At 40.8% G+C, this 24,235-nt stretch overlaps 1 protein-coding gene across 1 annotated transcript; it reads left to right on the top strand.

Moving 5' to 3' along the window:
* The first annotated feature begins 1,736 nt into the window (after positions 1-1,736).
* Positions 1,737-22,385, top strand: LOC123739073 (uncharacterized). The gene is made up of 4 exons (XM_082962370.1): positions 1,737-1,845; positions 3,506-3,741; positions 15,566-15,814; positions 18,588-22,385. Exons 2-4 carry the CDS (start codon positions 3,642-3,644, stop codon positions 19,337-19,339), a joined length of 1,101 nt encoding a protein of 366 aa, XP_082818496.1. The 5' UTR covers positions 1,737-1,845; positions 3,506-3,641; the 3' UTR covers positions 19,340-22,385.
* Positions 22,386-24,235: the final 1,850 nt, after the last annotated feature.

Genomic DNA, 24,235 nt, shown 5'->3' with positions numbered 1-24,235 from the left:
GCCAGCCGGGTCGCGCATTCGATATGCTGATAACATTTAGGGAGCCTTGTTTTCAGATTAGCCTTGTTAAAATCCCCAGCTACAATAAATGCAGCCTCAGGATGTGTGGTTTCCAGTTTACATAGAGTCAAATGAAGTTCTTTTAGGGCCGTCGATGTGTCTGCTTGTGGGGGAATATACACGACTGTGATTATAATCGAAGAGAATTCTCTTGGTAGATAATGCGGTTAGCATTTGATTGTAAGGAATTCTAGGTCAGGTGAACAAAAGGACTTGAGTTCCTGTATGTTGTTATGATCACACCACGTCTCGTTAATAATAAGGCATACACCCCCTCTCTTCTTCTTACCAGAGAGATGTTTGTTTCTGTCGGTGCGATGCGTGAAGAAGCCAGGTGGCTGTACTGGTCTGATGACGTATTCCGAGTGAGCCATGTTTCCGTAAAACAAAGAACGTTACAATCTCTGATGTCTCTCTGGGAGGCAACCCTTGCTCGGATTTCGTCTACCTTGTTGTCAAGAGACTGGACATTAGCGAGTAGTATGCTCGGGATCGGTGTGCGATGTGCCCGTCTACGGAGCCTGACCAGAAGACCGCTCCGTCTGCCCCTTCTATACTGTACTACTGGGACTATATTGAGGGTCAGGCTGTTGAAATGCAGTTGATTATGTAAATAGTATTGTAGAACTGTGGTACTGATGGTCCATTCGAGGGTGAGTCATTGATATGAATGCTCAGAGTGAAAGAGCTGTGAACTCACCTGTGATGGTCCACATCTACCACAACATTTCCTATTGTGTTAGTAAGCACCACAGCATTTTAGGCAGCCATTGTTCAAAATGTGTTCATACACTCCGTAACAATGGGAGGGGGTGTAGCATGCACAGGGGAGGACCAGGAAGTTGATCTCAGATTCTATTCAGAGTTGACAGATTGACAGTGAGGACAAACCCAGCCTGCCTCTCTCTTTCCACACTCTAAATCTACAGTCACTGGGTCCTGAGTGTGACAGTGGAGCCTAGTTTGCACTGCAGGATCCAGAGATGGCATCAGTAGACAGGTTTCCATTGACCCAGGTTTATTAGACAAAATAACCTACAGAAAAAAAATCAGGAAACATTGAAGAACCACAGTGACATTACGTGGAGGTGTAAGAATGGCGCTGCTAAGATCAGAGATTCATCTCCTGAGTACATACTGTACCTAGTCCCCTGAATACCAATCAAGTAATCTTACATACAGGACTTCAAGTTGTAAAATAGTAAACTACTCCTTTAATGGAGTGGTAGGCTCTATGAAAGGATGTTTCACACAAAAAACTTTATTGTAGTATTTTGTTCATTAGTACACTGCAATCAAGTTTTCGAGAACTTTCAGTACAAAGCAAAAAGTGTGGTGATGATGATGATGATGATATGAAAATGACAAATGATTATTGCATGTAATTTGCATCATCACACTGTTTTGCTATGTACTGCAGTGTACCCTAATCCTGTGTACATTTGTAATTTGATTGAACTATCCCTTATATTGCCGTTCCTTTGGAGTTACATTTAGTTGTGCTATAAATAAATAGTAATTTATTTTTTAAAGAAAACTGCTTAAAGAATTTTTTACTTAAGTACTTTAGTTTACACCGCTGAGGAGGCGACGGCAGCAGCATCTATCCCCTTCTCATGTAATGGGGTAAGGGCCATCCCAAGGATCCCAGAATGCACTACTGTGGTAGTGGAGAACAGGAAGTTCCCGGCAGGCGGGCACCATTCTTCAGAATAAAGAAAGCGCCAGAACAGTGCAGTCAAGAAAATAACCGTTGTGTGTGTCCGTTTCAATTTACTACTACAGGTATGTAATAGCGCGTTTAAATTTTACAATATCGAACGAACATGTAATTCCATGCTAGGTAACAAATCCATTAAGGTATTATCACGTTTGATGTGTAATTATTGTGTCAAACCGAGTGAAGAACGTGGTAAACTATTTTACAAGTCACATAGCTAGAGACTTTGGGTTTGTCTGAGTGGATGTACATATTTTTCTCAAGGTAATTTCATAAAGAATCCATTTATTTTAGATTTTTTGTTGCATGTTATTGGTTTTGTGTAAAATTAACGAGCTGGTAAAATGGCGGCGCCCACTCGGTCTGTTACTACAGTGTGAACAGGAAATACAATAGTTTTTTGATTGAAATGATACAATAAAGACGCGGTTGTTCGGGAAAATAGTAACAATGCTGCCTAAAACAAACAGTGACCTTGTAATGTACTACATGTTTTTTTTGTTGGTCAATTTTATGTGAATTTATCAAATCTACTATAAAGTGCTCTTACGTTGTGTTTAATGTGAATGAATTGTTTTCAAATCACATTTTGTCACATGCGCCGAATACAACAGGTGTAGACCTTAAAGTGAAATGCTTACTTACAAGCCCTTAACCAACAATGCATTTTTAAGAAAATACCTTAGAAAAAGTAAGAGAAGAATAATTAAAGAGCAGCACTAAATAACAATAGCGGAGCAATATACAGAGTCAATATGTGGGGGAACCGGTGTCGAGGTAATTATGTACATGTAGGTAGAGTTATTAAAGTGGCTATGCATAGATAAGAGAGTAGTAGTAGTAGTAGCAGCAGCGTGTGTGGGGGCAATGCAAATAGTCTGGGTAGCATTTGATTAGCTGTTCAAGGGTCTTATGGCTTGGGGGTAGAAGTTGTTTAGAAGCCTCTTGGTCCTAGACTTGGTGCTCTGGTACTGCTTGCTGTCCGGTAGCAGAGAGAACAGTCTATGACTAGGGTGGCTGGAGTCTTTGACAATTTTAGGGCCTTCCTCCATCACTGCCTGGAATGCAGGAAGCTTGGCCCCGGTGATGTACTGGGCTGTACATACTACCCTCTGTAGTGCCTTGCAGTCAGAGGCCAAGCAGTTGCCATACCAGGCAGTGATGCAACCAGTCAGGATGCTCTCGATGGTGCAGCTGTAGAACTTTTTGAGGATCTGAGGACCCATGCCAAATCTTTTCAGTCTCCTGAGGGGGAATAGGTTTTGTCGTGCCCTCTTCACAACTGTCTTGGTGTGCTTAGACCATGTTAGTTTGTTGGTGATGTGGTCTCCAAGGAACTTGAAGCTATCAACCTGCTCCAATACAGCCCTGGTGTAGTACAATTCGATCTTAGTCCAGATGTTAGTCCTGTATTTGTTGTCAATGCTTAGCTACCTGATCTACTGAAATGAGATCAGTGCTTGATTTGGACAGGAGCTCACCGGAGCAGAGTACTTACATTTCTACTGCTTGAGATCATGTTCCTCTTATAGAATATTAGCTCAACAGTATTGTGGAGCTCCTGGCCCTAAATATAAAACAGTACCGGTACCTATTTCAGTCCAAGCCAAGCACTGAATTAGATAATTGAACAAGAAGAAATATAATATATTTTTAGGGATAAAGTGCCTGAACTGTCAAGGCTAACTTTTGTCTATTTTTCTTTATTACTACTGGCTGACTCAGATTAAGTCTGAGGCCGGTAACATCAACAGTGACGACAAACCCAGCCTGCCTCTCTCCTTCCACACTGAGTCCAAACCGACAGTCACTGGGTCCTGATTGTGACAGTGGAGCCCAGTTTGCACAGCAGGATCCAGAAATGGCATCAGTGAAGCTGGAAGACTGCAGTCAAATACTGGAGCTGAATGTTAACATTAAAGATGAAGACGAGGAGAAGATTGGGACATCTGTTTCTCATGGTAAGAGCAGGTTCTAACTAAGTTTGTTATTCATTCCAACTTCCCACTGTGCATGAAAAGTTGCTGTAGAACTGTTTCATTATTAACTGTTTCAATGAGAAGGTAGATGTTATTTTATGGTACTGATACTTGCATGGTTTGACACCAGTATTGTCAGCATTTGTTTTATTCACTGGGCTATCTGGAGTGCTCAGAGTCTTTAAGAATTTTTTTTATACATGTTTTATTTCACCTTTATTTAACCAGATAAGCCAGCTGAGAACAAGTTCTCATTTACAACTGCGACCTGGCCAAGATAAAGCAAAGCAGTCCGACACAAACAACAGAGTTACACGTGGGATAAACAAATGTACAGTCAATAACACAATAGAAAAGTCTATATATAAATCTCATAATTCAAATTTCTCAAACATACAACTATTATATCCCATTTTAAAGATACACTTCTCGTTAATCCAACCACATTGTCCGATTTCAAAAAGGCTTTACGGCGAAAGCAAATTTTGCAATAATCTGAGTACAGCGCTCAGATATCAAAACAAGCCATACAGATACCCGCCATTTTGGAGTCAGCAGAAATGACAAAAATTACATTATAAATATTCACTTACCTTTGATCTTCATCAGAATGCACTCCCAGGAATCCCAGTTCCAGAATAAATGTTTGTGTTCGATAAAGTTCATCTTTGTCCAAATACCTCCATTTTGTTCGCATGTTCAGTCGAGTAATCCAAATCCACTGTGCTCGCGCAGTGAATTCAGACAAAGTCAAAAAAGTTATATTACAGTTCGTAGAAACATGTCAAACGATGTATAGAATCAATCTTTAGGATGTTTTTATCATAAATCTTCCATAATAATTTTTAAACCGGACGATTCCTTTGTCTTCAGAAATGAAAGGGAACACAGCTAACTCTCACGTGAGTGCGCGCCACTGAGCTCATATCATTTTCTCAGTCATCTGATTCCAATGGCTCTTATTCTCTCCCCATTCACAGTAGAAGCATGAAACAACGTTATGACTGGTAACATCTAGTGGAAGCCTTACGAAGTGCAAAATGATCCCATTGACACTGTATACTGCATAGGGAATCACTTGGAACAACTACAAACCTCAGATTTCAGATACTGGGGTGCAAAGGAGAAAAACAATAAATAACAGTCTGGGGATAAGGTAGTTGGATGGGTTATTTACAGATGGGCTATGTGCAGTGATCTGTGAGCTGCTCTGACAGCTGGTGCTTAAAGTTAGAGGGAGATATGAGTCTCCAGCTTCAGTGATTTTTGCAATTCGTTCCAGTCATTGGCTGCCTTTCCTTCCAGTTCTCTGCTGCCGAAGGAGGGATTGGCTTTGGGGGTGACCAGTGAAATATACCTGCTGGAGCGTGTGCTACGGGTGGGTGCTGTGACCAGTGAGTTGAGATAAGGCGGGGCTTTACCTAGCAAAGACTTTTATAGATGACTTGGAGCCAGTGGGTTTGGCGACGAATATGAAGCGAGGGCCAGCCAACGAGAGCATACAGGTCGCAGTGGTGGGTGGTATATGGGGCTTTGGTGACGAAATGGATGGCACTGTGATAGACTGCATCCAATTTGCTGAGTAGAGTATTGGAGGCTATTTTGTAAATGACATCGCTGAAGTCAAGGATCGGTACCATAGTCAGTTTTACGAGGGTATGTTTGGCAGCATGAGTGAAGGATGCTTTGTTGCGAAATAGGAAGCCGATTCTATATTTAATTTTGGGTTGGAGATGCTTAATATGAGTCTGGAAGGAGAGTTTACAGTCTAACCAGACACCTAGGTATTTGTAGTTGTCCACATATACTAAGTCAGAACCGTCCAGAGTAGTGATACGGGCAGGTTCAGTTGAAGAGCAGTAGAGTAGAGGTGGATCAGAGAATCACCAGCAGCAAGAGCGACATCATTGATGTATACAGAGAAAAGAGTCGGCCCGGGAATTGAACCCTGTGGCACCCCCAGAGACTGCCAGAGGTCCGGACAACAGGCCCTCCGATTTGACACACGGAACTCTATCAGAGAAGTAGTTGGTGAACCAGGCGAGGCAGTCATTAGAGAAACCAAGGCTGTTGAGTCTGCTGATAAGAATGTGGTGATTGACAGTTGAAAGCCTTGGCCAGTTAGATGAATACGGCTGCACAGTATTGTCTCTTATCGATGGCGGTTATGATATCGTTTTCGGACCTTGATTTGGCTGAGGTGCACCCATGACCAGCTCGGAAACCAGATTGCAAAGCGGAGAAGGTACGGTGGGATTCGTAATGGTCAGTGATCTGTTTGTTAACCTCTCTTGGGCAGGTGGGACGCTACCGTCCCACCGACGTTCACACTATTCAACAGCCAGTGAAAAATCAGAGCGCCAAATTCAAAACCACAAAATGTCATAATTCAAAGTTCTCAAACACACGACTATTTTACACCATTTTAAAGATACACGTCTCCTTAATGTAACCACATTAATGTAATGTAACCACACACGGCGAAAGCATAAAGTTAGATTATGTTAGGACAGTTCCAACACAAGAAAAACCACACAGCCGTTTTCCTAGCAAGTACAGGCATCACAAATACCAGAAATTCACCTTTGACGATGTTCATCAGATGACACTCCTAGGACATCATGTTACACAATACATGCATTTTTTGTTTGATCAAGTTGATATTTATATCCAAAAACAGCCTTTTACATTGGCGCGTGATGTTCAGAAAATATTTTGCCTCCAATACTGCCGGTGAATCAGCACAACAATTTACAGAAATACTCATCATAAACGTTGATAAAATATTAAACTGTTATTCAAAGAATTATAGATGAACATCTCCTTTATGCATCCGCTGTGACAGATTTCAAAAAAGCTTCACGGGGAAAGCACACTTTGCAATAATCTGAGTACCGTGCTCAAAAAATACACTAGGCAATACAGATACCCGCCATTTTGGAGTCATCTAAAATCATAAATAGCATTAGAAATATTCACTTACCTTTGATCTTCATCAGAAGGCACTTCCAGGACTCCCAGGTCCACAATAAATGTTGTTTTGTTAGATAAACTCCATAATTTATGTCCAAATACCTCCTTGTTGTTAACGCGTTCAGTAAGTTACTCCAAGTGTAGGAAGCGCGCCCAAAATGTCATGACGAAAAGTTTAAAAAAAAAAGTAGTATTTATGTTCTTTCAAACATGTCAAACATTTTATAGCATCAATCTTTAGGGCCTTTTTAACTTAGAACTTCAATAATATTCCAACCGGACGATTCCAGTGTCTTGAAAAACGTTTTTGAACACAGCTAACTCTCACGTGAATGCGCGCCAATGAACTCATGTGCTTTCCTGAGTCAACAACTTCCAACTTCCTCTGTTCGCTCTCTGTTCATCATAGACGCCTCAAACAACTTTCTAAAGACTGTTGACATCTAGTGGAAGCCTTAGGAAGTGCAAAATGAACCCTAAGTCACTGTGTTCGATAGGCAATGACTTGAAAGGACTACAAGCCTCAGATTTCCCACTTCCTGGTTAGATTTTTCTCAGGTTTTTGCCTGCCATATCAGTTCTGTTATACTCACAGACATCATTCAAACAGTTTTCAGAGTGTTTTCTATCCAAATCTACTAATAATATGCATATTCTAGTTCCTGGGCCCGAGTAGTAGGCCGTTTAATTTGGGTACGTTTTTCATCCGGCCGTGAAAATACTGCCCCCTACCCTAGAGAAGTTAACCTGTTATGGCTTGATCCCGTTAGCGGGATTGATATGACGACAGCCAGTGAAAGTGCACGACGGCAAATTCAAAACAACAAATCTCATAATTAAAATTTCTCAAACATACAAGTGCTATACACCATTTTAAAGATAAGATTCCCCTAACCCTTGTTTCTCTTTCCCCTATCCTCATTTTTCTCCCCCAAATCCTGAACTACTGAGCTATTTGATCAGTTCAGTTATTGCCTTAATTCAACACACCTGGTCTACCAGGTTGGTTAACTTCTATGGGGACACACTATTCGGGACACACTATTCAACAGCCAGTGAAATAGCATGGCGCGAAATACAAAACAGCAAAAATCTCATAATTTCATTTTCTCAAACAACTATTTTACACCATTTTTAAAGATAAACTTGTCGTTAATCTAACCACATTGTCCGATTTCAAAAAGGCTTTTACGGCGAAAGCATAAAATTAGATTATGTTAGGACATAAACTTCACAAGAAAAACCACAGACATTTTCCAAGCAAGGACATGCATCACAAAAACCAAAAATGCAGCTAAAATATTCACTAACCTTTGATCTTCATCAGATGACACTCCTAGGACATCATGTTATACAATACATGTATGTTTTTTTCGCTCAAGTTCATATTTATATCCAAAAACATCATTTTACATTGACACGTGATGTTCAGAAAATGTATTCCCACTAAAACATCCGGTGAATGTGCACATCAATTTACAAAAATACTCATCATAAACAGTGATTAAATTTACAACAGTTATTGAAAGAATTATAGATATGCTACCGCTGTGTCAGATTTTAAAATAGCTTTTCGGCGAACGCACATTTGTCAATATTCTGAGTACAGAGCTCAACCATCAAAGCAAGCTATACAGATACCAGCAAAGTTCTGGAGTCAACTAAACTCAGAATTAGTATTATAAATATTCTCTTACCTTTGCTGATCTTGGTCGGAATGCACTACCAGGACTCCTACTTCCACAATAAATGTTATTTTTGTTCGAAATACTCCATATTTATGTCCAAATACCTCCGTTTTTGTTCGTGCGTACAGATCACTATCCAAAAGGCATAACGCGTGTGCGTAAAATAAGAGACAAAAAGTCAAATAGTTCCATTACTGTTCGTAGAAACATGTCAAACGATATTTACAATCAATTTAAGGTCTTTTTACATTAAAATGTCGATAATATTCCAACCGGACAATAGCGTATTCATTCCAGGAGGAAAAGAATGAGCGGCGCGCCAAACGTGAACGCGCAGTAAACAACTCCCTGCTCCCAGGCAGTCCACTGATAAACTGAGCTCCTGTTCTTTGCCCAGTAACAGGAGACACATGAAAGACGTTTTCTAAAGGCTGTTGACAGCCAATGGAAGCCTTAGGAAGTGCAAAATGACCCCACAGACACTGTAGTTTGAATAAGGATTAGATAGAACTACAAATCACTTCCTGGTTGGATTTTTTTTCTCAGGTTTTTGCCTGCCATATGAGTTCTGTTATACTCACAGACATCATTCAAACAGTTTTAGAAACTTCAGAGTGTTTCCTATCGAAATCTGCCAATAATATGCATATCTTAGTTTCTGGGAGTGAGTAGGAGGCAGTTTACTCTGGGCACGTCAGTCATCCAAGCAACTCAATACTGCCACCATCCATAAGAAGTTAACTTGTCTTTCGAAGACCGTAGAAAGGCAGGGTAGGATAGATATAGCTCTGTATCAGTTTGGGTCTAGAGTGTCTCCCCCTTTGAAGAGTGGGATGACCGCGGCAACTTTCCAATCTTTGGGTATCTCAGACGATACGAAAGAGGTTGAACAGGCTAGTAATAGGGGTTGCAACAATTGCAGTGGATAATTTTAGAAAGAGAGGGTCCAGATTGTCTAGCCCAGCTGATTTGTAGAGGTACAGATTTTGCGGCTCTTTCAGAACATCAGCTATCTGGATTTAGGTGAAGGAGAAATGGGGAGGCTTGAGGAAGTTGCTGTGGGGGGTGCAGGGCTGTTGACCGGGGTAGGGGTAGCCAGGTGGTAGTAGATTTAAAGAAGTGAAGTAGACAAACTGCCAGTGTTTTAAAAGTTCTATGAGTGAAGGAAAAAGCAGTCAACAAGTGCTCAGCATATGTGGGAACTCCTTCAAGACTTTTGGAAAAGCATTCCTCATGAAGCTGGTTGAGAGAATGCAAAGCTGTCATCAAGGCAAAGGGTGACTATTTGAAGATTCTCAAATAAGTCTAAATATAATTTAAAAAAAAAAGTTATTACATGATTCCATATGTTATTTCATAGATTTGATATATTCACTATTGTTATACAATGTAGGAAATAGTAAAAATAAAGAAAAACCCTTGAATGAGTAGGTGTTCTAAAATTTTGGACCAGTAGTGTAAGTATTCAGACCCTTTGCTATGAGACTTGACGTTGAGCTCAGGTGCATCCTGTTTCCACTGATCATCCTTGAGACGCTTCTACAACTTAATTGGAGTCCACCTGTGGTAAATTCAGTTGATTGAACATGATTTGGAAAGGCACACACTTGTCTATATAAGATCCTGCGTGTCAGAGCAAAATCCAAGCCATGAGGTCGAAGGAATTGCCTGTAGAGCTCTATGAAAAAGATTATGTCGAGGCACAGATCTGGGGAAGGGAACCAATACATTTATGCAGCGTTGAAGGTCCCTGAGAACAGTTGCCTCCATCTTTCTTATTTATATATATTTTTTTTACACATTTATTAGTTCCAAATAGAACAATCAACAATTACAGAAATAGCATTTTCTTGTTTTTTTCCTCCCCCCCACACACACCCCAACCCAAAGATGGACAAAAACATAACCAAACATTAACAAAAAAAGTCCTCACATCTCCAATAAAAATAAATAAAGCCGAAGTACGGAGTAAAGGGTCTGAACTTATGTAAGTGTGATATTTAAGTTTTTTTTTGTATCATATGGTTCAAATTTAAGTTACTTTTAGAAGAACTTAAATAAGGGCTGTGTTTCGTGTAGGCTTACCCTGGCGTGACGTTTTTATAACCGTGTAAATTTCTCTTGAATAATGTGACTTATCAATATATTCGGCTGTATTTCTTCTCAGATTTGAAAATGCTAATTAGCGTCAAAGTAGACATCACGCAAAACTACAAATCCCTGCATGCTCCTGCACATCATCTCTAGCTGACACCTTTGCTAATAGGTATTGTGTCAATTTAAAGCTTGCACAAGACAGTTCACAGAATTGTCAATTTAAATAAATGTATCCCATTTATTCATTACTAAATTTTGCTGACATTAGTTAGAGATCCTTACCTTTGTCTTGATTTGGCAATCTTGTCTAGACCATCAGAATTTGTAGTTGTTTATGATAGCCACATTAGCAGCTAATTACATAACATTTTTGTGGGGGTAAATACAGTCAAATATATTGATAAGTCATCTTGTCCTAGAGAGATTTACACAGTTATCAAAACGCCAGCGTAAGCCTACATGAAACACAGCTCTAGTTTTAGGTGTTTCTAAAATCCCTTATGGGAAAAATTATTGGAACCATTTTCCTGTTTGACTGCTAGGTTTTATGCGTATTAGGATTTATACTGTGGTACTCGATTGGTATGTAGCTACCCGAAGCTAGTGGGGTGTGGATGAGCTGAGACACGTGGTAAAATGGGGGGGGGGGGTGGAGTGGAGGATTGCACAAGCCTTCTGGAAGATGTGATGGTGGACAGGGGGGGGGAAAGGATTAGTTAATATGAAATGGAGCTCACACAGTACTTTTAGAAGAGCTACAGGAGGAAAGTGAATGTGACGAGTGATGAATTAACTGGGGTGGCGGGTGCAGCGATGACCGCCGAGAAATGAGCTGAGTGTGGTGAGGAAATGAGCTGAGTGTGGTGAGGAAATGAGCTGAGTGTGGTGAGGAAATGAGCTGAGTGTGGTGAGGAAATGAGCTGAGTGTGGTGAGGGTAACTCGGAGGGGACTCGTGGTGATTTATTGTTTCTCTTCTGTCCAGAGGGAGTGGGTGTGACTAGGGACAAGAATTGACTTGAATTGCTCTGCGGAATTGAAAGGAGTTATAACGGGGTTAGGTTTAAGTGTTGAGGAGGAGCAGTTGAAATGGAAGATTCCAGATGTTTGGTGAGAGAAGACGTCGTCATGTGGAGTTTTGATGCAGAGTCTCTGCGATGAAGAACGTTCTGTGTGTTAGTTGTGGGGGTGCAAATGGAGCTGGAGATCTGAGGTGTCAGGTGTGAGAAAGGCAGATTGAGGTTGCCAGGGTTACAGTATTACAGAAAGTGTTCTTTGCCAAAGCAGTGAAGAGAGTGGTAGAGGAAGATTGGTACAGGGTGAGGGATCTTGAGAGGATTCCTGTGAGTAGGCATAGACCAAGAGAGAGTGATGGGAAGAATATGTGCTTCATTAAGGTGGGCTTTTTAGCATTTATAGCCATGGTTGTCAATTGTATTGCAGAAATTGACAATTTATTGCTCTCAAATTTTGTACACAAATTTGTGTACATCCCTTCTTAGTGAGATTTTCTCCTTTGCAAAGATAATCCATCCACCTGACTGTTGTGGCATATCAAGAAGCTGATTGAATGGCATGATCATCATTACACAGATGCATCTTGTGTTGGTGACAAGAGTAGCTGAGTAGGTCCTGCCTTGGCAGCAGCCAATGGGGATCCCTAATAAATACAAATACAAAAATGCCACAGTCTGAAGTTTTGAGGGAGCATGCTATTGGCAAGCTGACTGCAGGAATTTCCACCAGAGCTGTTGCCAGATAATTTAATGTTAATTTCTCTACCATAAACCGCCTTCAATGTTGTTTTAGAGAATTTGTCAGTAGGCTCAACCTGCCTCACATCTGCAGACTGCCGTGTATGGCATTGTGTGGTTTGCTGATGTCCATGTTGTGAACAGAGTGCCCAATGGTGGTATCAGGGTTATGGTATGGGCTGGCATAATCTACAGACAACCAACACCATTGCATTTTATCGATGGCAATTTGAATGCACAGAGATCCCATGACAAGATCCTGAGACCCATTGTCCTGCCATTCATCCGCCGCCATCACCTCATGTTTCAGCATGACAACGCACAGCTCCATGTCGCAAGGATCTGTACACAATTAAAAATGCTGAAAATGACCCAATTCTTCCATGGCCTGCATACTCAGACATGTCACCCTTTGAGCATGTTTGGGATCGACATGTACGACAGCTTGTTTCCAATTCCCGCCAATATCCTGGAATTTTGCACAGCCAGTGAAGAGGAGTGGGACAACATTCCACAGGCCACAATCAACATCCTCACCAATTCTATGTAAAGGAGATGGGTCCCGGAATAGGCAGCGGCAGCTACCCACTTCTCCGGTGCTTAATGTGTAAATTGGGAGGGGCTGGAACCAAAAGTGAGCCCAAGAGGTGGTGACCTGGGGGTCTCTGAGGTACCAGAACACACAAAATACCTTTATAATAAAGCATTGCATGCATTATCGTGGCTTTAGTGTACTGGCATAGAGCAGTGGTGTGGAGACACTTGCAAAAGTTGCACACATGGAGTACATTTATTGTAGCCTGGAGTCTGGGAAAAATGTTGCCTTTTCATTCAATTCTACATCATTTTAGATGACTGGAGACTTTCGCAGAATCTTTTTTAATACCTCACAAATGACCAAAATGACAGGCTACTTTGACCCTGACAAACTGAGAATCTGAGATCAATAAAAACGACATTCTCTAATCCATCAATAGCCTAGGCCAGGTGTGAGGAGAAACACATTGTACAATATGAGGAGGAAGTTATAGTCCTTAACAAGCTTTCCAGTTTCACTGACTCACCCAATGATGTGCAGCTCACTCACCGGCCAAAAGCTCATCTCTCTCTTGCTTTACTTTGTAAAACATGCTGGTTGCTCAATAGGCCTAGATGGAAGTTGATAACTTCTTAACATACAGACATTAGTATTTTATTTTCTGCAGGATCCATTTGCTTTACAACCTGTGTTTTCCAGTGACTGTATTAGAAATATTGCTACAGGCCTGTTTTGGCTGCATGCTGTTCACTGACAGATTTGCCACACGTTCCCAACTGTAGTCATGCCTTGTGATTTGGCTACACACAATCCACAGCTAGGCTATTTAAAAAATAAATAGCTATTGATCCTCTATGGCTAAATTATAGTCTTACTCCTGGTGCAGTATTGGGTATTACTTAATTTCTCAGACTGCTGTTCTATTCTGTTAGGAAATAAATGAAGTGCAATGCTGGAGAGATGAGTTGCTGGCTCATGTCTATAACAGCACAGAGAGGGAGAGAGAGCATAGAAAGTGAATCTCATTTTAGTTCTGAGAGAGATACAGGCGTGCTTCTCTCTCACCACAGCAATGGCCACGCCTTGGTCTAAATAGGCTACAATGTTGCACAAACCATAAACCTGGGGCGGCCCAACATTAATACATTCTTAGAAGATCAGGCATTTCTTCACATTACGTTTTTTAGGAGGCATGACAATTACAGAGGAATCTAAATGTAATTACTCTGGTTTTATTAGGATTTTTACATTGCAAACAGTGGCAATAATTTTTCATGCTATGAGGTAGTCTACCTGATACTGGCAAATGGGTTCTGGAATGAAAGACTACAAACCTTAGAGATGCCGGAGGATCTGGCTAAAATTAAGCACCGCTCTTCTCATATAATGGGGTAGGGCCATCCCAAGGATCCCTGAATGCACGGACGGTTGCGCCAAAGATTTTATAACTGGACGCTTCCAATGGGAACAGTTGAGTCAGTGGGCAATACCGAGCATGAGCTAGTGAGATCCTACTGGTGTGTTCTAGCACATATCTGCATATTTCTGTTAGGGAACGCCACTGTGAAGCCTTCATGTGCAAAAACTCAATTCGCGTTCCTTCTAAACAATGCACTTTTTTTTTATTTTGCAAAGGGTAAACTCTACAAAACTTAGTCCACTCTGTTCACAACTGATTTTAGTTTTGGGAACAGAACTGTATTAAGATCAGATTTTTCATCGATTAGAACATTTGCAGAATGTCGGCCAAAATCCATCTCGTTCCATCTTCTCCCACTGCCGGCCAGTGGGCTTACTCTCACTAGCCTATTTGGTAGTGCGTGGAAACGCAAAGCGAATGCTTCACATTTATATATCTGGTGAAATATCTGTCTCATTGTTCTATCTGTGGCTGCGCTGTGGTAGTGGGGGAACAGTAAGTTCCGGGCAGGCACACACCATTCTTCAGAATAAAGAAAGCGCCGGAACTGTGCAGTCTGTTTCTGTATGACTACAGGTATGTAATAGCAGGTGTTAAACTTTCTAAAGTTAGAAAGAACATGTCATACCATGATGGGTAACAAATCTGTTAAATTACATCAAACCTGATAATACCTTTTCTGTCAAACAGTGAACGTGATAACTATTTTACAAAGTCCCATAGCTAGAAACTTTGGGTTTGTCTGAATGGATGTACATTTCCTGAAGGTAATTTAATCATCAATTTAATTCGGAGTTCAATTTAGCATGTTGGTTTTGTGTCAAATTCATGACCTGGTAAAATGGCGGCGCCCACCCTGTCTGTGTCAACGGACTTCAGTGCGGGTGCATCAGAGAGAGACAATTTCACGGTCTCACAAACAGTAACCTCGTACTATATGGTTTTGTGCATTTATGTGAATTTGTGAAATCTACTATAAGTTAAGCGCACTTATTTAAAGGGTCTAATTTGGATGAATTCGTGTTTTGTTGTCAATGCTTAGCTACCAGATCTATTGAAATGACAACAGTGCTTGACTTGGACAGGAGCTCACCGGAGCTGAGAACCGTCACCTCAAATGTCTACTGTTTGAGCTCATGGTCCTCTTATAGAATATTAGCTCAACAGTATTGTGGAGCTCCTGCACCTAAATATATACAGTACCGGTACCTATTTCAGTCCAAGTCATGTGGTGAATTAGATAATTGAACAAGAAGCAATATAATATATTTTTAGAGAATAAAGAATGTACCGGAACTGTCAAGACAATAACTTGTCTGTTTCTCATTGTTACTACAGGCCGACTCAGAGCAAGTAAGAGTCCGGTAACATCAACAGTGACGACAGACCCAGCCTGCCTTTCTCCTTCCACACTGAGTCCAAACCTAAAGTCACTGGGTCCTGATTGTGACCGTGGAGCCCAGTTTACACTGCAGGATCCAGAGATGGCATCAGTGAAGCTGGAAGACTGCAGTCAAACACTGGAGCTGAATGTCAACATTAAAGATGAAGAAGAGGAGGAGAAGATTGGGACATCTGTTTCTCATGGTAAGCACAGGTTCTGTCTAAGTCTGTTGTTCGCTCCAACTTCCCACTGTGCATGAAAAGTTGCAGTAGAACTGTTTCAATGAGAAGCTAGATGTTTTTTCATGCTACTCAGACTTGCATGGTTTGACACCAGTATTGCCAACATGTGTTTTGTTCACTGGGCTATCTGGAGTGATCAGAGAGTAGACTAAAGAAGTGAAGTAGACACACTGCCAGTGTTTTTTTAAATGTCTATGAAATGAGTCTGTGTAGGTACTGTCGTGGAAATATTGAATCAAGTATTTCTAAGATACCGGAGCTTGTGAATTGAAATAGACTTATTACAAAAGTAACAACGCCGAGCAATTCCATGGAAGAACTGATTCTCAGTACTCAGCTTTTATACAGTTTTACCCTTACATAACATTGTCACTCCACTTTATGTAAATTATTAATACCTTCTAGCCTTGGCCACCCTAATCTTGCTGCCTTTCTTATTGGCTCAGACATTAGGTCATAGATTCTATTGGTGGCGTGACATACAGACAAGCACACTCCTACTGCAGGTCTAATGGTGCCTATAACTGATTAGCTAATGTTTCTGTCCAAAGGCCTTCACAAGTTCAGGCTGATGTTGTCTATGTATGATTAACCCATGTCCAGTAGCCTTCACAAGATCAGATATAGCCCAGACCAGTCACGTCTGTGTTGGTCTACCTTGCCTCATCCACATGGATTCTGCTTACTGTTCACCATCACTCCTGTGTTCGAATGTAATGTTGTGTTAGCTAATCCAAGTGTATCATTTCAAAAAAGTTTTCTAATGATCAATTAGCCTTTTTAAAATGATAAACTTGGATTAGCTAACACAACCTGCCATTGGAACACAGGAGTGATGATTGCTGATAATGGGCCTCTGTACACCTATGTAGATATTCCATAAAAAATCTGCCGTTTCCAGCCACGATAGTCATTTACAACATTAACAATGTCTACACTATTTCTGATCAATTTGATATTTTATTTTACAAAAAAATTGCTTTTCTTTCAAAACAAGGACATTTAAGTGACCCAAACTTTTTTTTTTTAAATGTAGTGTATGTCACCCGGTACAGCCAGAAGAGGACCGGCCACCCCTTTGAGCCTGGTTCCTCTGTTTCTTCCTAGTTTCCTGCTTTCTAGGAAGTTTGTCATAACCACTGTGCTTCTGCATTGCATGCTCTTTTGTGATTTTAGGCTGGATTTCTGTAAAGCACTTTGACAACTGCTGATGTGAAAAGGGCTTTGTAAAATAAATTTGATTGACATGTACAGTACCAGTCAAAAGTTTGGACACCTACATATTCAAGGGTTTTTCTTTCTGAATTGTAGAATAATTGTGAAGACATCAAAACTATGAAATAACATATGGAATAGTGTAGTAACCAAAAAAGTGTTAAACAAATCAATATATTTGAGATTCTTCAAAGTAGCCAGCCTTTGCCTTGACAGCTTTGCAAACGCTTGGCATTCTCTCATCCAGCTTCATAAGGTAGTCACCCGGAATGCATTTCAATTAACAGGTGTGCCTTCGTAAAAGTTCATTTGTGGAATATTTTTCCTTAATGCGTTTGAGCCAATCAGTTGTGTTGTGACAAGGTAGGGGTGGTATACAGAAGATGGCCCTATTTGGTAAAAAAAACAGGTTGATATTATGGCAAGAACAGCTCAAATAAGCAAAGTGAAACGAAATTCCATCATTACTTTAAGACCTGAAGCTCAGTCAATCTGGAACATTTCAAGAACTTTGACAGTTTCTTCAAGTGCAGTCGCAAAAACCATCAAGCGCTATGATGAAACTGGCTTTCGTGAGGATCGCCACAGGCATGGAAGACCCAGTTACCTCTGCTGCAAGGGATAAGTCAATTAGAGTTACCAGCCTCAGAAATTGCAGCCCAAATAAATGCTTCAGAGTTCAAGGAACAGACGCATCAACTGTTCAGAGTAGACTGTGTGACTTAGGCCTTCATGGTCGGATTGATGCAAAGAAACCACTACTAAAGCACACCAATAAGAAGATACTTGCTTGGGATAAGAAACACGAGCAATGGACATTAGACCTGTGGAAATCTGTCCTTTGGTCTGATGAGTCCAAGTTTCAGATTTTTGCTTCCAACCGCCGTGTCTTTGTGAAACGCAGAGTAGGTGACCGGATGATCTCCGCATGTGTTTTTCCTACCGTGAAGCATGGAGGAGGTGTGATGTTGTGGGGGTGCTTTGCTGGTGACTGTCTGATTTACTTAAAATACAAGGCACATGTAACCAGCATGGCTACAACAGCATTCTGCAGCGATACGCCATTCCAGCTGGTTTGGGCTTAGTGGGACTCATTTGTTTTTCAACAAGATGACCAAACACACCTCCAGGCTTGAGATTGTTTAGGATGAGTTGGATTGCAGAGTGAAGGAAAAGTAGCCAACAATTGCTCAGCATGTGTGTGAACTTCAAGACTGTTGGAAAAGCATTCCTCGTGAAGCTGGTTCAGAGAGTGCCAAGAGTGTGCCAAGCTGTCAAGGCAAGGGGTGACTACTTTCAAGAATCTAAACTACAAGCTATTTTGATTTAACACTTTTTTTGGGGGGGGGGTTACATGATTCCATATGTGTTATTCCATAGTTTTTATGTTTTCTCTATTATTATTCAATGTAGAAAATGGTAAAAATAAAGAGAACCCCTTGAATGAGTAGGTGTGTCCAAACTTTTGACTGGTACTGTATATTACGCCAACTGCCTGGTTCTTCTGATGTTCACACAGGAGATCATGTTGAGACATTCTCTACATCCAGAGAGCAACAGCAGGAAGATGACAGCGCTAAGAGGTCTCACCACTGCCCACACTGTGAGGAGATTTTCCCAATTCTATCAACGCTAAAAATCCACCTACAAATGCATACAGGAGAGAATCTGTATTTCTGCACTGACTGTGGGAAGAGATTCAAAACATCAAGGGTTCTGACAGTTCACCAGAGAGTACACACAGGAGAGAAGCCTTACTCCTGCTCTGACTGTGGAAGGAGTTTCTCTCAACTGAGCAACTTTAAAACACATGAACGTATACACACAGGAGAGAAGCCTTACTCCTGCTCTGACTGTAGGGCGAGTTTCTCTCAATCGAGCCACCTAAAACAGCATGAACGTATACACACAGGAGAGAAGCCTTACTCCTGCTCTGACTGTGGAAAATGCTTCATAACATCATCTGATCTAAAAGTTCACCAGAGAACACACACAGGAGAGAAGCCGTACTCCTGCTCTGACTGTGGAAGGAGTTTCTCTCAACTGAGCAACTTAAAAAAACATGAACGTATACATAAAGGAGAGAAGCCGTACTCCTGCTCTGACTGTGGAAAGAGTTTCTCTCACTCGAGCTACCTAAAACAACATGAACGTATACATAAAGGAGAGAAGCCATACTCCTGCTCTGACTGTGGAAAATGCTTCATAACATCATCTGAGCTAAAAGTTCACCAGAGAACACACAGGAGAGAAGCCTTACTCCTGTTCTGACTGTAGGGTGAGTTTCTCTCAAATGGGCCAGTTAAAAAGACACCAAGGTGTACATAATAGTAGCCTCATCAGTTCTCTCAGACCAGCTAAGATTAGTCACTCCACTTAATTCTCATCTCATAAAATAATTGGCAACATTGAGTTGGATCAAATGAAGAAAGTGTAGAACACTATTGTAATCCTATTGTTTCTCACTGTGAGAACAAGGCAGAGGAAAGGGAGTGTCATAGAATGTTAGCCTCTTTTTACTGATCAGTGTACATCTTGTCAGTTTTGCTGTGTTTTTTTAGCCCGCGTCCATAGAGACACATACCAGCTCTACTAGTACTGCACCTGTCGACGACACAAGTTGTTCTGCTTCCATGAGCACATCCAATGCTAGCATCAGTAATTCTACATTTGTTGTTTGCCCAGCTAGCATGGACACTGCGGCTGCATCAGAATCACAACTGTCAGAGCTACTGCCTGCTTACTCGGGAAAGCACCAAACAACAGACAGGGATGTTGGACCATCGAAGAGGTGCAAATATGATGAGACCTACATTGATTTGGGGTTCACTTATATTGGGAATAGTGCCTTTACTCAGCCACAGTGTGTTATCTCACAACTCGATGAAACCTTCACTTTTGTGAATGCAGACATTTAGAAACAAAACATGCCAATTTGAAAAATAAGCCACAGGAGTTTTTTGAGCGAGAGTTGAGACGACTTTCCAGTAGTAAGACATGTATAAACCAACAGATGCCATTAATAAGAAGGGGCTAGAAGCATCTTATATTGTGAGCTACTGAGTGGCTAGGACAGGCAAGCACCATACCATTGTGGAGGACTTAATTCTTCCTGCTTCTGCGGATATGACTGCGACAATGCTGGGGGGAAAAAGCTAAAAAAGCTATACTGTTTCATGATGCATCAGTGACATGGCAGATGTTTTGAAACAATTACTGCTTTGCGTACAAGCCAGTGAATTCTATGCGTTACAGCTGGATGAGTCAACAGACATGGCGGGCCTGGCACAGCTCCTGGTATATGTCCGTTACGTTTTTGGGGGGTCAATTAAGGAAGACATCCTCTTCTGCAAACCACTTGAAACCGGGACAACAGGGCATCTTTTTAAAGTACTGGACAGCTTTGTGACATCAAATGGACTTTGGTGGTCAAGATGTTGGTATCTGTACTGATGGCGCAAAAGTCATGACAGGGCGACAGTGAAGTGGTAACACGCGTGCAAGCAGTTGCTCCCAACATTACTTGGGTACACTGCAGCATCAACCGAGAGGCTCCTGCTGCCAAGGGAATGCTTGACAGCTTGAAAGACGTTTTGGACACTACAGTGAAAATGGTTAACTTTGTTAACAAGGACAACACACAGGTCTTTCCATCATTGTATGATTTTGTTTGTCTGAAAATGAACTCAAGCTTACGGACAAGGTCAAATGTGATCTAGCGAAGCACCTGATTATTAAATTGTCTTTTATTGCTAGATTCATTGTTCTAGTCATTGATTCATTAATTGTAATAACTGTTGAAGTTAATTGATATTAATTTGTTCTGGGCAACATCTGCTCTTGTGGATAATTTTAAATGAAACAAACTGTTTTAAATGAAATGGTGTCTATATATGAACCAAATTGATTTGATCCCATTCTCACAAACAAATGGCATACACTGTGTATATACAATTGTTGACATCCGATGGTCATTCTTATGGTGGGTTGCAAAATGCAGGATCCTTCCAAGTTGAACCCACCAGAGGGGGACTGTCATAACTGGCCTGTGAGGATCAGGTTACAGTGGATCACGGTTCTACAGAGATATCTCTCCCTCCCGAAGAGGGGGAGAAGTATAGAGGGATTGATGAGGGGGGTTTATGACCTCACGCCCATGGTAAATTATAAGGCAACAGCCCAACTCCATTCTGTTCTCTAATGTGAGAGACTGGAATGTCTGTGTGCCTTAGGAAGAGTTTACAGCTCAAAACTACACAACATCAAATAAATGGACTTTGGGACATGTATATTTGATCAGCCAAATGGTGGAAACAATGATGGCTGGAATATGAAAATGAATGTCTATTTTATGATGTTCTTAAAAGTTGAGGATGTTATAACGAAAACATTAACTTGAAGAGTTTTCATAATGTATATGTGATGTTTACATACTTTGTAGAAAATATGCAGATGAAAGAGAATGTTTTGGTGATAAAACTGATTTTAGTTGTCTAAACAAGATCATAGTAAATCCTAATACCTTGCCTTGTAACTAGCTACACCTAGGGAACCCAGAGAGTGTGTCATAAAGATGGAAAGGCCCCTTTCTACTCTACGGTATAAAACATGAGTTAAGAATTTACATATCAGACTAAGTTGACCATGCGCTGCAGCCGAGGTCTACAACTAGTCGTGACCCTGAAACGCAACACGAGGTTGAAGACAAAGTAAATCTCTGAACAATCAAGTTTATGGTGGAGTAGCTATTCTAAGTTCTGTATCTAGGAAGTTGAATTTAAGCAGAACCATCCGGCTATTCTTTTCAAGTCACCGGTTGTCTACACGGCCCTCTTACCCACGCCGGGAGCATCGACACGGCTGATTAGCCTCCTCAGAAGCCCACTCTCACAGAAGAAGTGCAAGGAAACTGACAACTAAATGAAAGGACATTGTGACATCGTTTGGAAAATCAGAGACTTACACCTGAAGACGAATGACCAACGCGTTGGCGAAACCTTTCCCACTAAGCGGAAGTAGACCCACAAAGAGATACCTAACAGAGACCGTAAATACATGCATTACACTTTTTACCCATAACCGGGGCAGTTCAGGGCAAGGTGTTAGTGCTGAAACTAAGCATAATTTACAAATGTATCCAAGTGTTGAATTTCTCTCTTGCGCTCTCTCTCTCAATCTCTCTGTAAATCTCCATCTTGTGTTGGTCCACTAGGGACCTGTTGCCATTGTATGAAGTTTTAACCAATAACCTGGACTGTTTGTGTATATTTATCTTATGTTATTATTTAACTGGTTAGTAAATAAATAATCAACTCAATTTGTGTGGTACGGAATAATTAGTGAGACCCGGGTTTGTGCAGATTTACTAATTATGTGACATTCAGAATGAGACTGAGGAAATTAATTAATTGGTGACTGCTATGAAATCTATGTTGAGTTAATTCGGGAAATGTTAACGCATTAAACAAACTTTTCCCGTGGTGCTTCAGGTTACTGAGTTAATTGTTACATGATTAATTTAATCACGTAATAATAAAGTTAATTATTCAATAAATAGCATGTCATCACATTAATGACAACGTCACGACATATTGATGCCCCTGTGCGAGGAATCTAAGATAAAACTTGGCCTCACTGTTGAATTCAGTCCATAGGAATTGTGTAGCAAGTTACTCATACACCAATCAGGATTATTGTTGAGTGGCGTGTGTGGTTTTTCTTTTTCACTCAGATACTAGTGGAGCAAGATTGACTCGTGTTGTATATCTGACACAAATCAGTGTGTAGGGGATTTACTGAATGCTATGAGCTAGGGCGTATGTACCACCCGATGCAGGCATTCTGAGAAAAATACTAGTTGGGCCCAATGTAGTGTTATTTCTGTCTATCGCGTTCAGGAGCGAGTAGACTTGGTCGTAATTAATTTCTCGAGCGTGGACATAGAGCCAGACGATTACAATTTAAGTAGATATTGGCTTGACCAAGTTAGTAATGATCTCTGTCTCGCGTTTTCATTGGTGCGAGTAGACCAACGGCGTATTTGTGTTTTACGCACGTTCCGGTCAGGGGCTAAAATCTGATATCAACTTTGGAGGGGACAATTACATGAAATTTTCTCAAGAGCAATTCCTGAGGGGGACACCAAAAGTAGTGCTGTAACACATAGCCTACATTGTAATATGGTAAATGTATATTGAGGAACCAAAGAAATAAGGTGTTTGCCGTACTCCTAACTACCGGTACCCAAAACTACACAACTAATCACAACAGCAATACCATTGCCTTTAACAAATCTTAGTTCAGTTTAAGTTGAGAGTGGGGGTATCCATGGCACTTTCCAATTATGTTCCTATTTTACAAGTCAAAAAAATTGAGAACCTTTCATAATGTTGCCAAACAAAGACTCAACAAACTTACCTGAGACTCCCTGTCTCTGCCAGTCTGTCCCTGCATATCTGTCCCCAACTCTGCTGTCTGTGTGCCATCTGTTGCCTGCTCTGCCTAATGACATCATTGTGAAACATTTCTTTCTTATGAACATTTTATCAACTAGTCTTTGAGATATTAGGCTACTAGGGTTCTTACTTTGCATTTTGGTGTACTGAAAAATACTCTGATGTCCGTCTTTTATTTTTCTGCCATTTTTCTACCTGGCTGGCTGGCTGGCTACACACACACACACACACAGTATGTAGGTTATTTACAGTAGGAGATGGGCTTCTATCATCTTCAATCATTCTATTTGGGCTTCGATCTAAAAGGTAGCTAGCAAATGTGAAACGGATTAAAATGACAAGAGTTGACAGCTGTATGAGTTCACCATTTACACAACATATGCTGCAACCTTTTGTAATTTTAATAGTTTGTTTCATATAGGCTGGCTTCCAACAATAGCTGAATTTGCAAAGCTAGCGAGCACCAATTCAGTTTCAGTGGTGTTTGCTATAATCTTTGCTACCCGGGTTAAATAAAGGTGAAATAAAATAAATAAATAAAAGTTCCCTTGCGACAATTTAGCTTTTGCAACGAGACCATTAAATATATTTAAGACAATGGTAGAAGAGAGTGTAGTTCTGTTCAGTTTGGATTTCAGCTTATCGCTAACCTTATCATAGGGACTTTGAAGCACTAACTTACATCATCATCTTCATGCTGATCTTGGACTAC

The sequence above is a fragment of the Salmo salar genome, chromosome 16 (assembly GCF_965601325.2).
Source record: "Salmo salar chromosome 16, fSalSal1, whole genome shotgun sequence".
In the NCBI taxonomy this organism is placed as follows: domain Eukaryota; kingdom Metazoa; phylum Chordata; class Actinopteri; order Salmoniformes; family Salmonidae; genus Salmo; species Salmo salar.
Note: the sequence above shows the minus strand (reverse complement) of the source record. Positions and strands in the feature narration are given on the sequence as shown.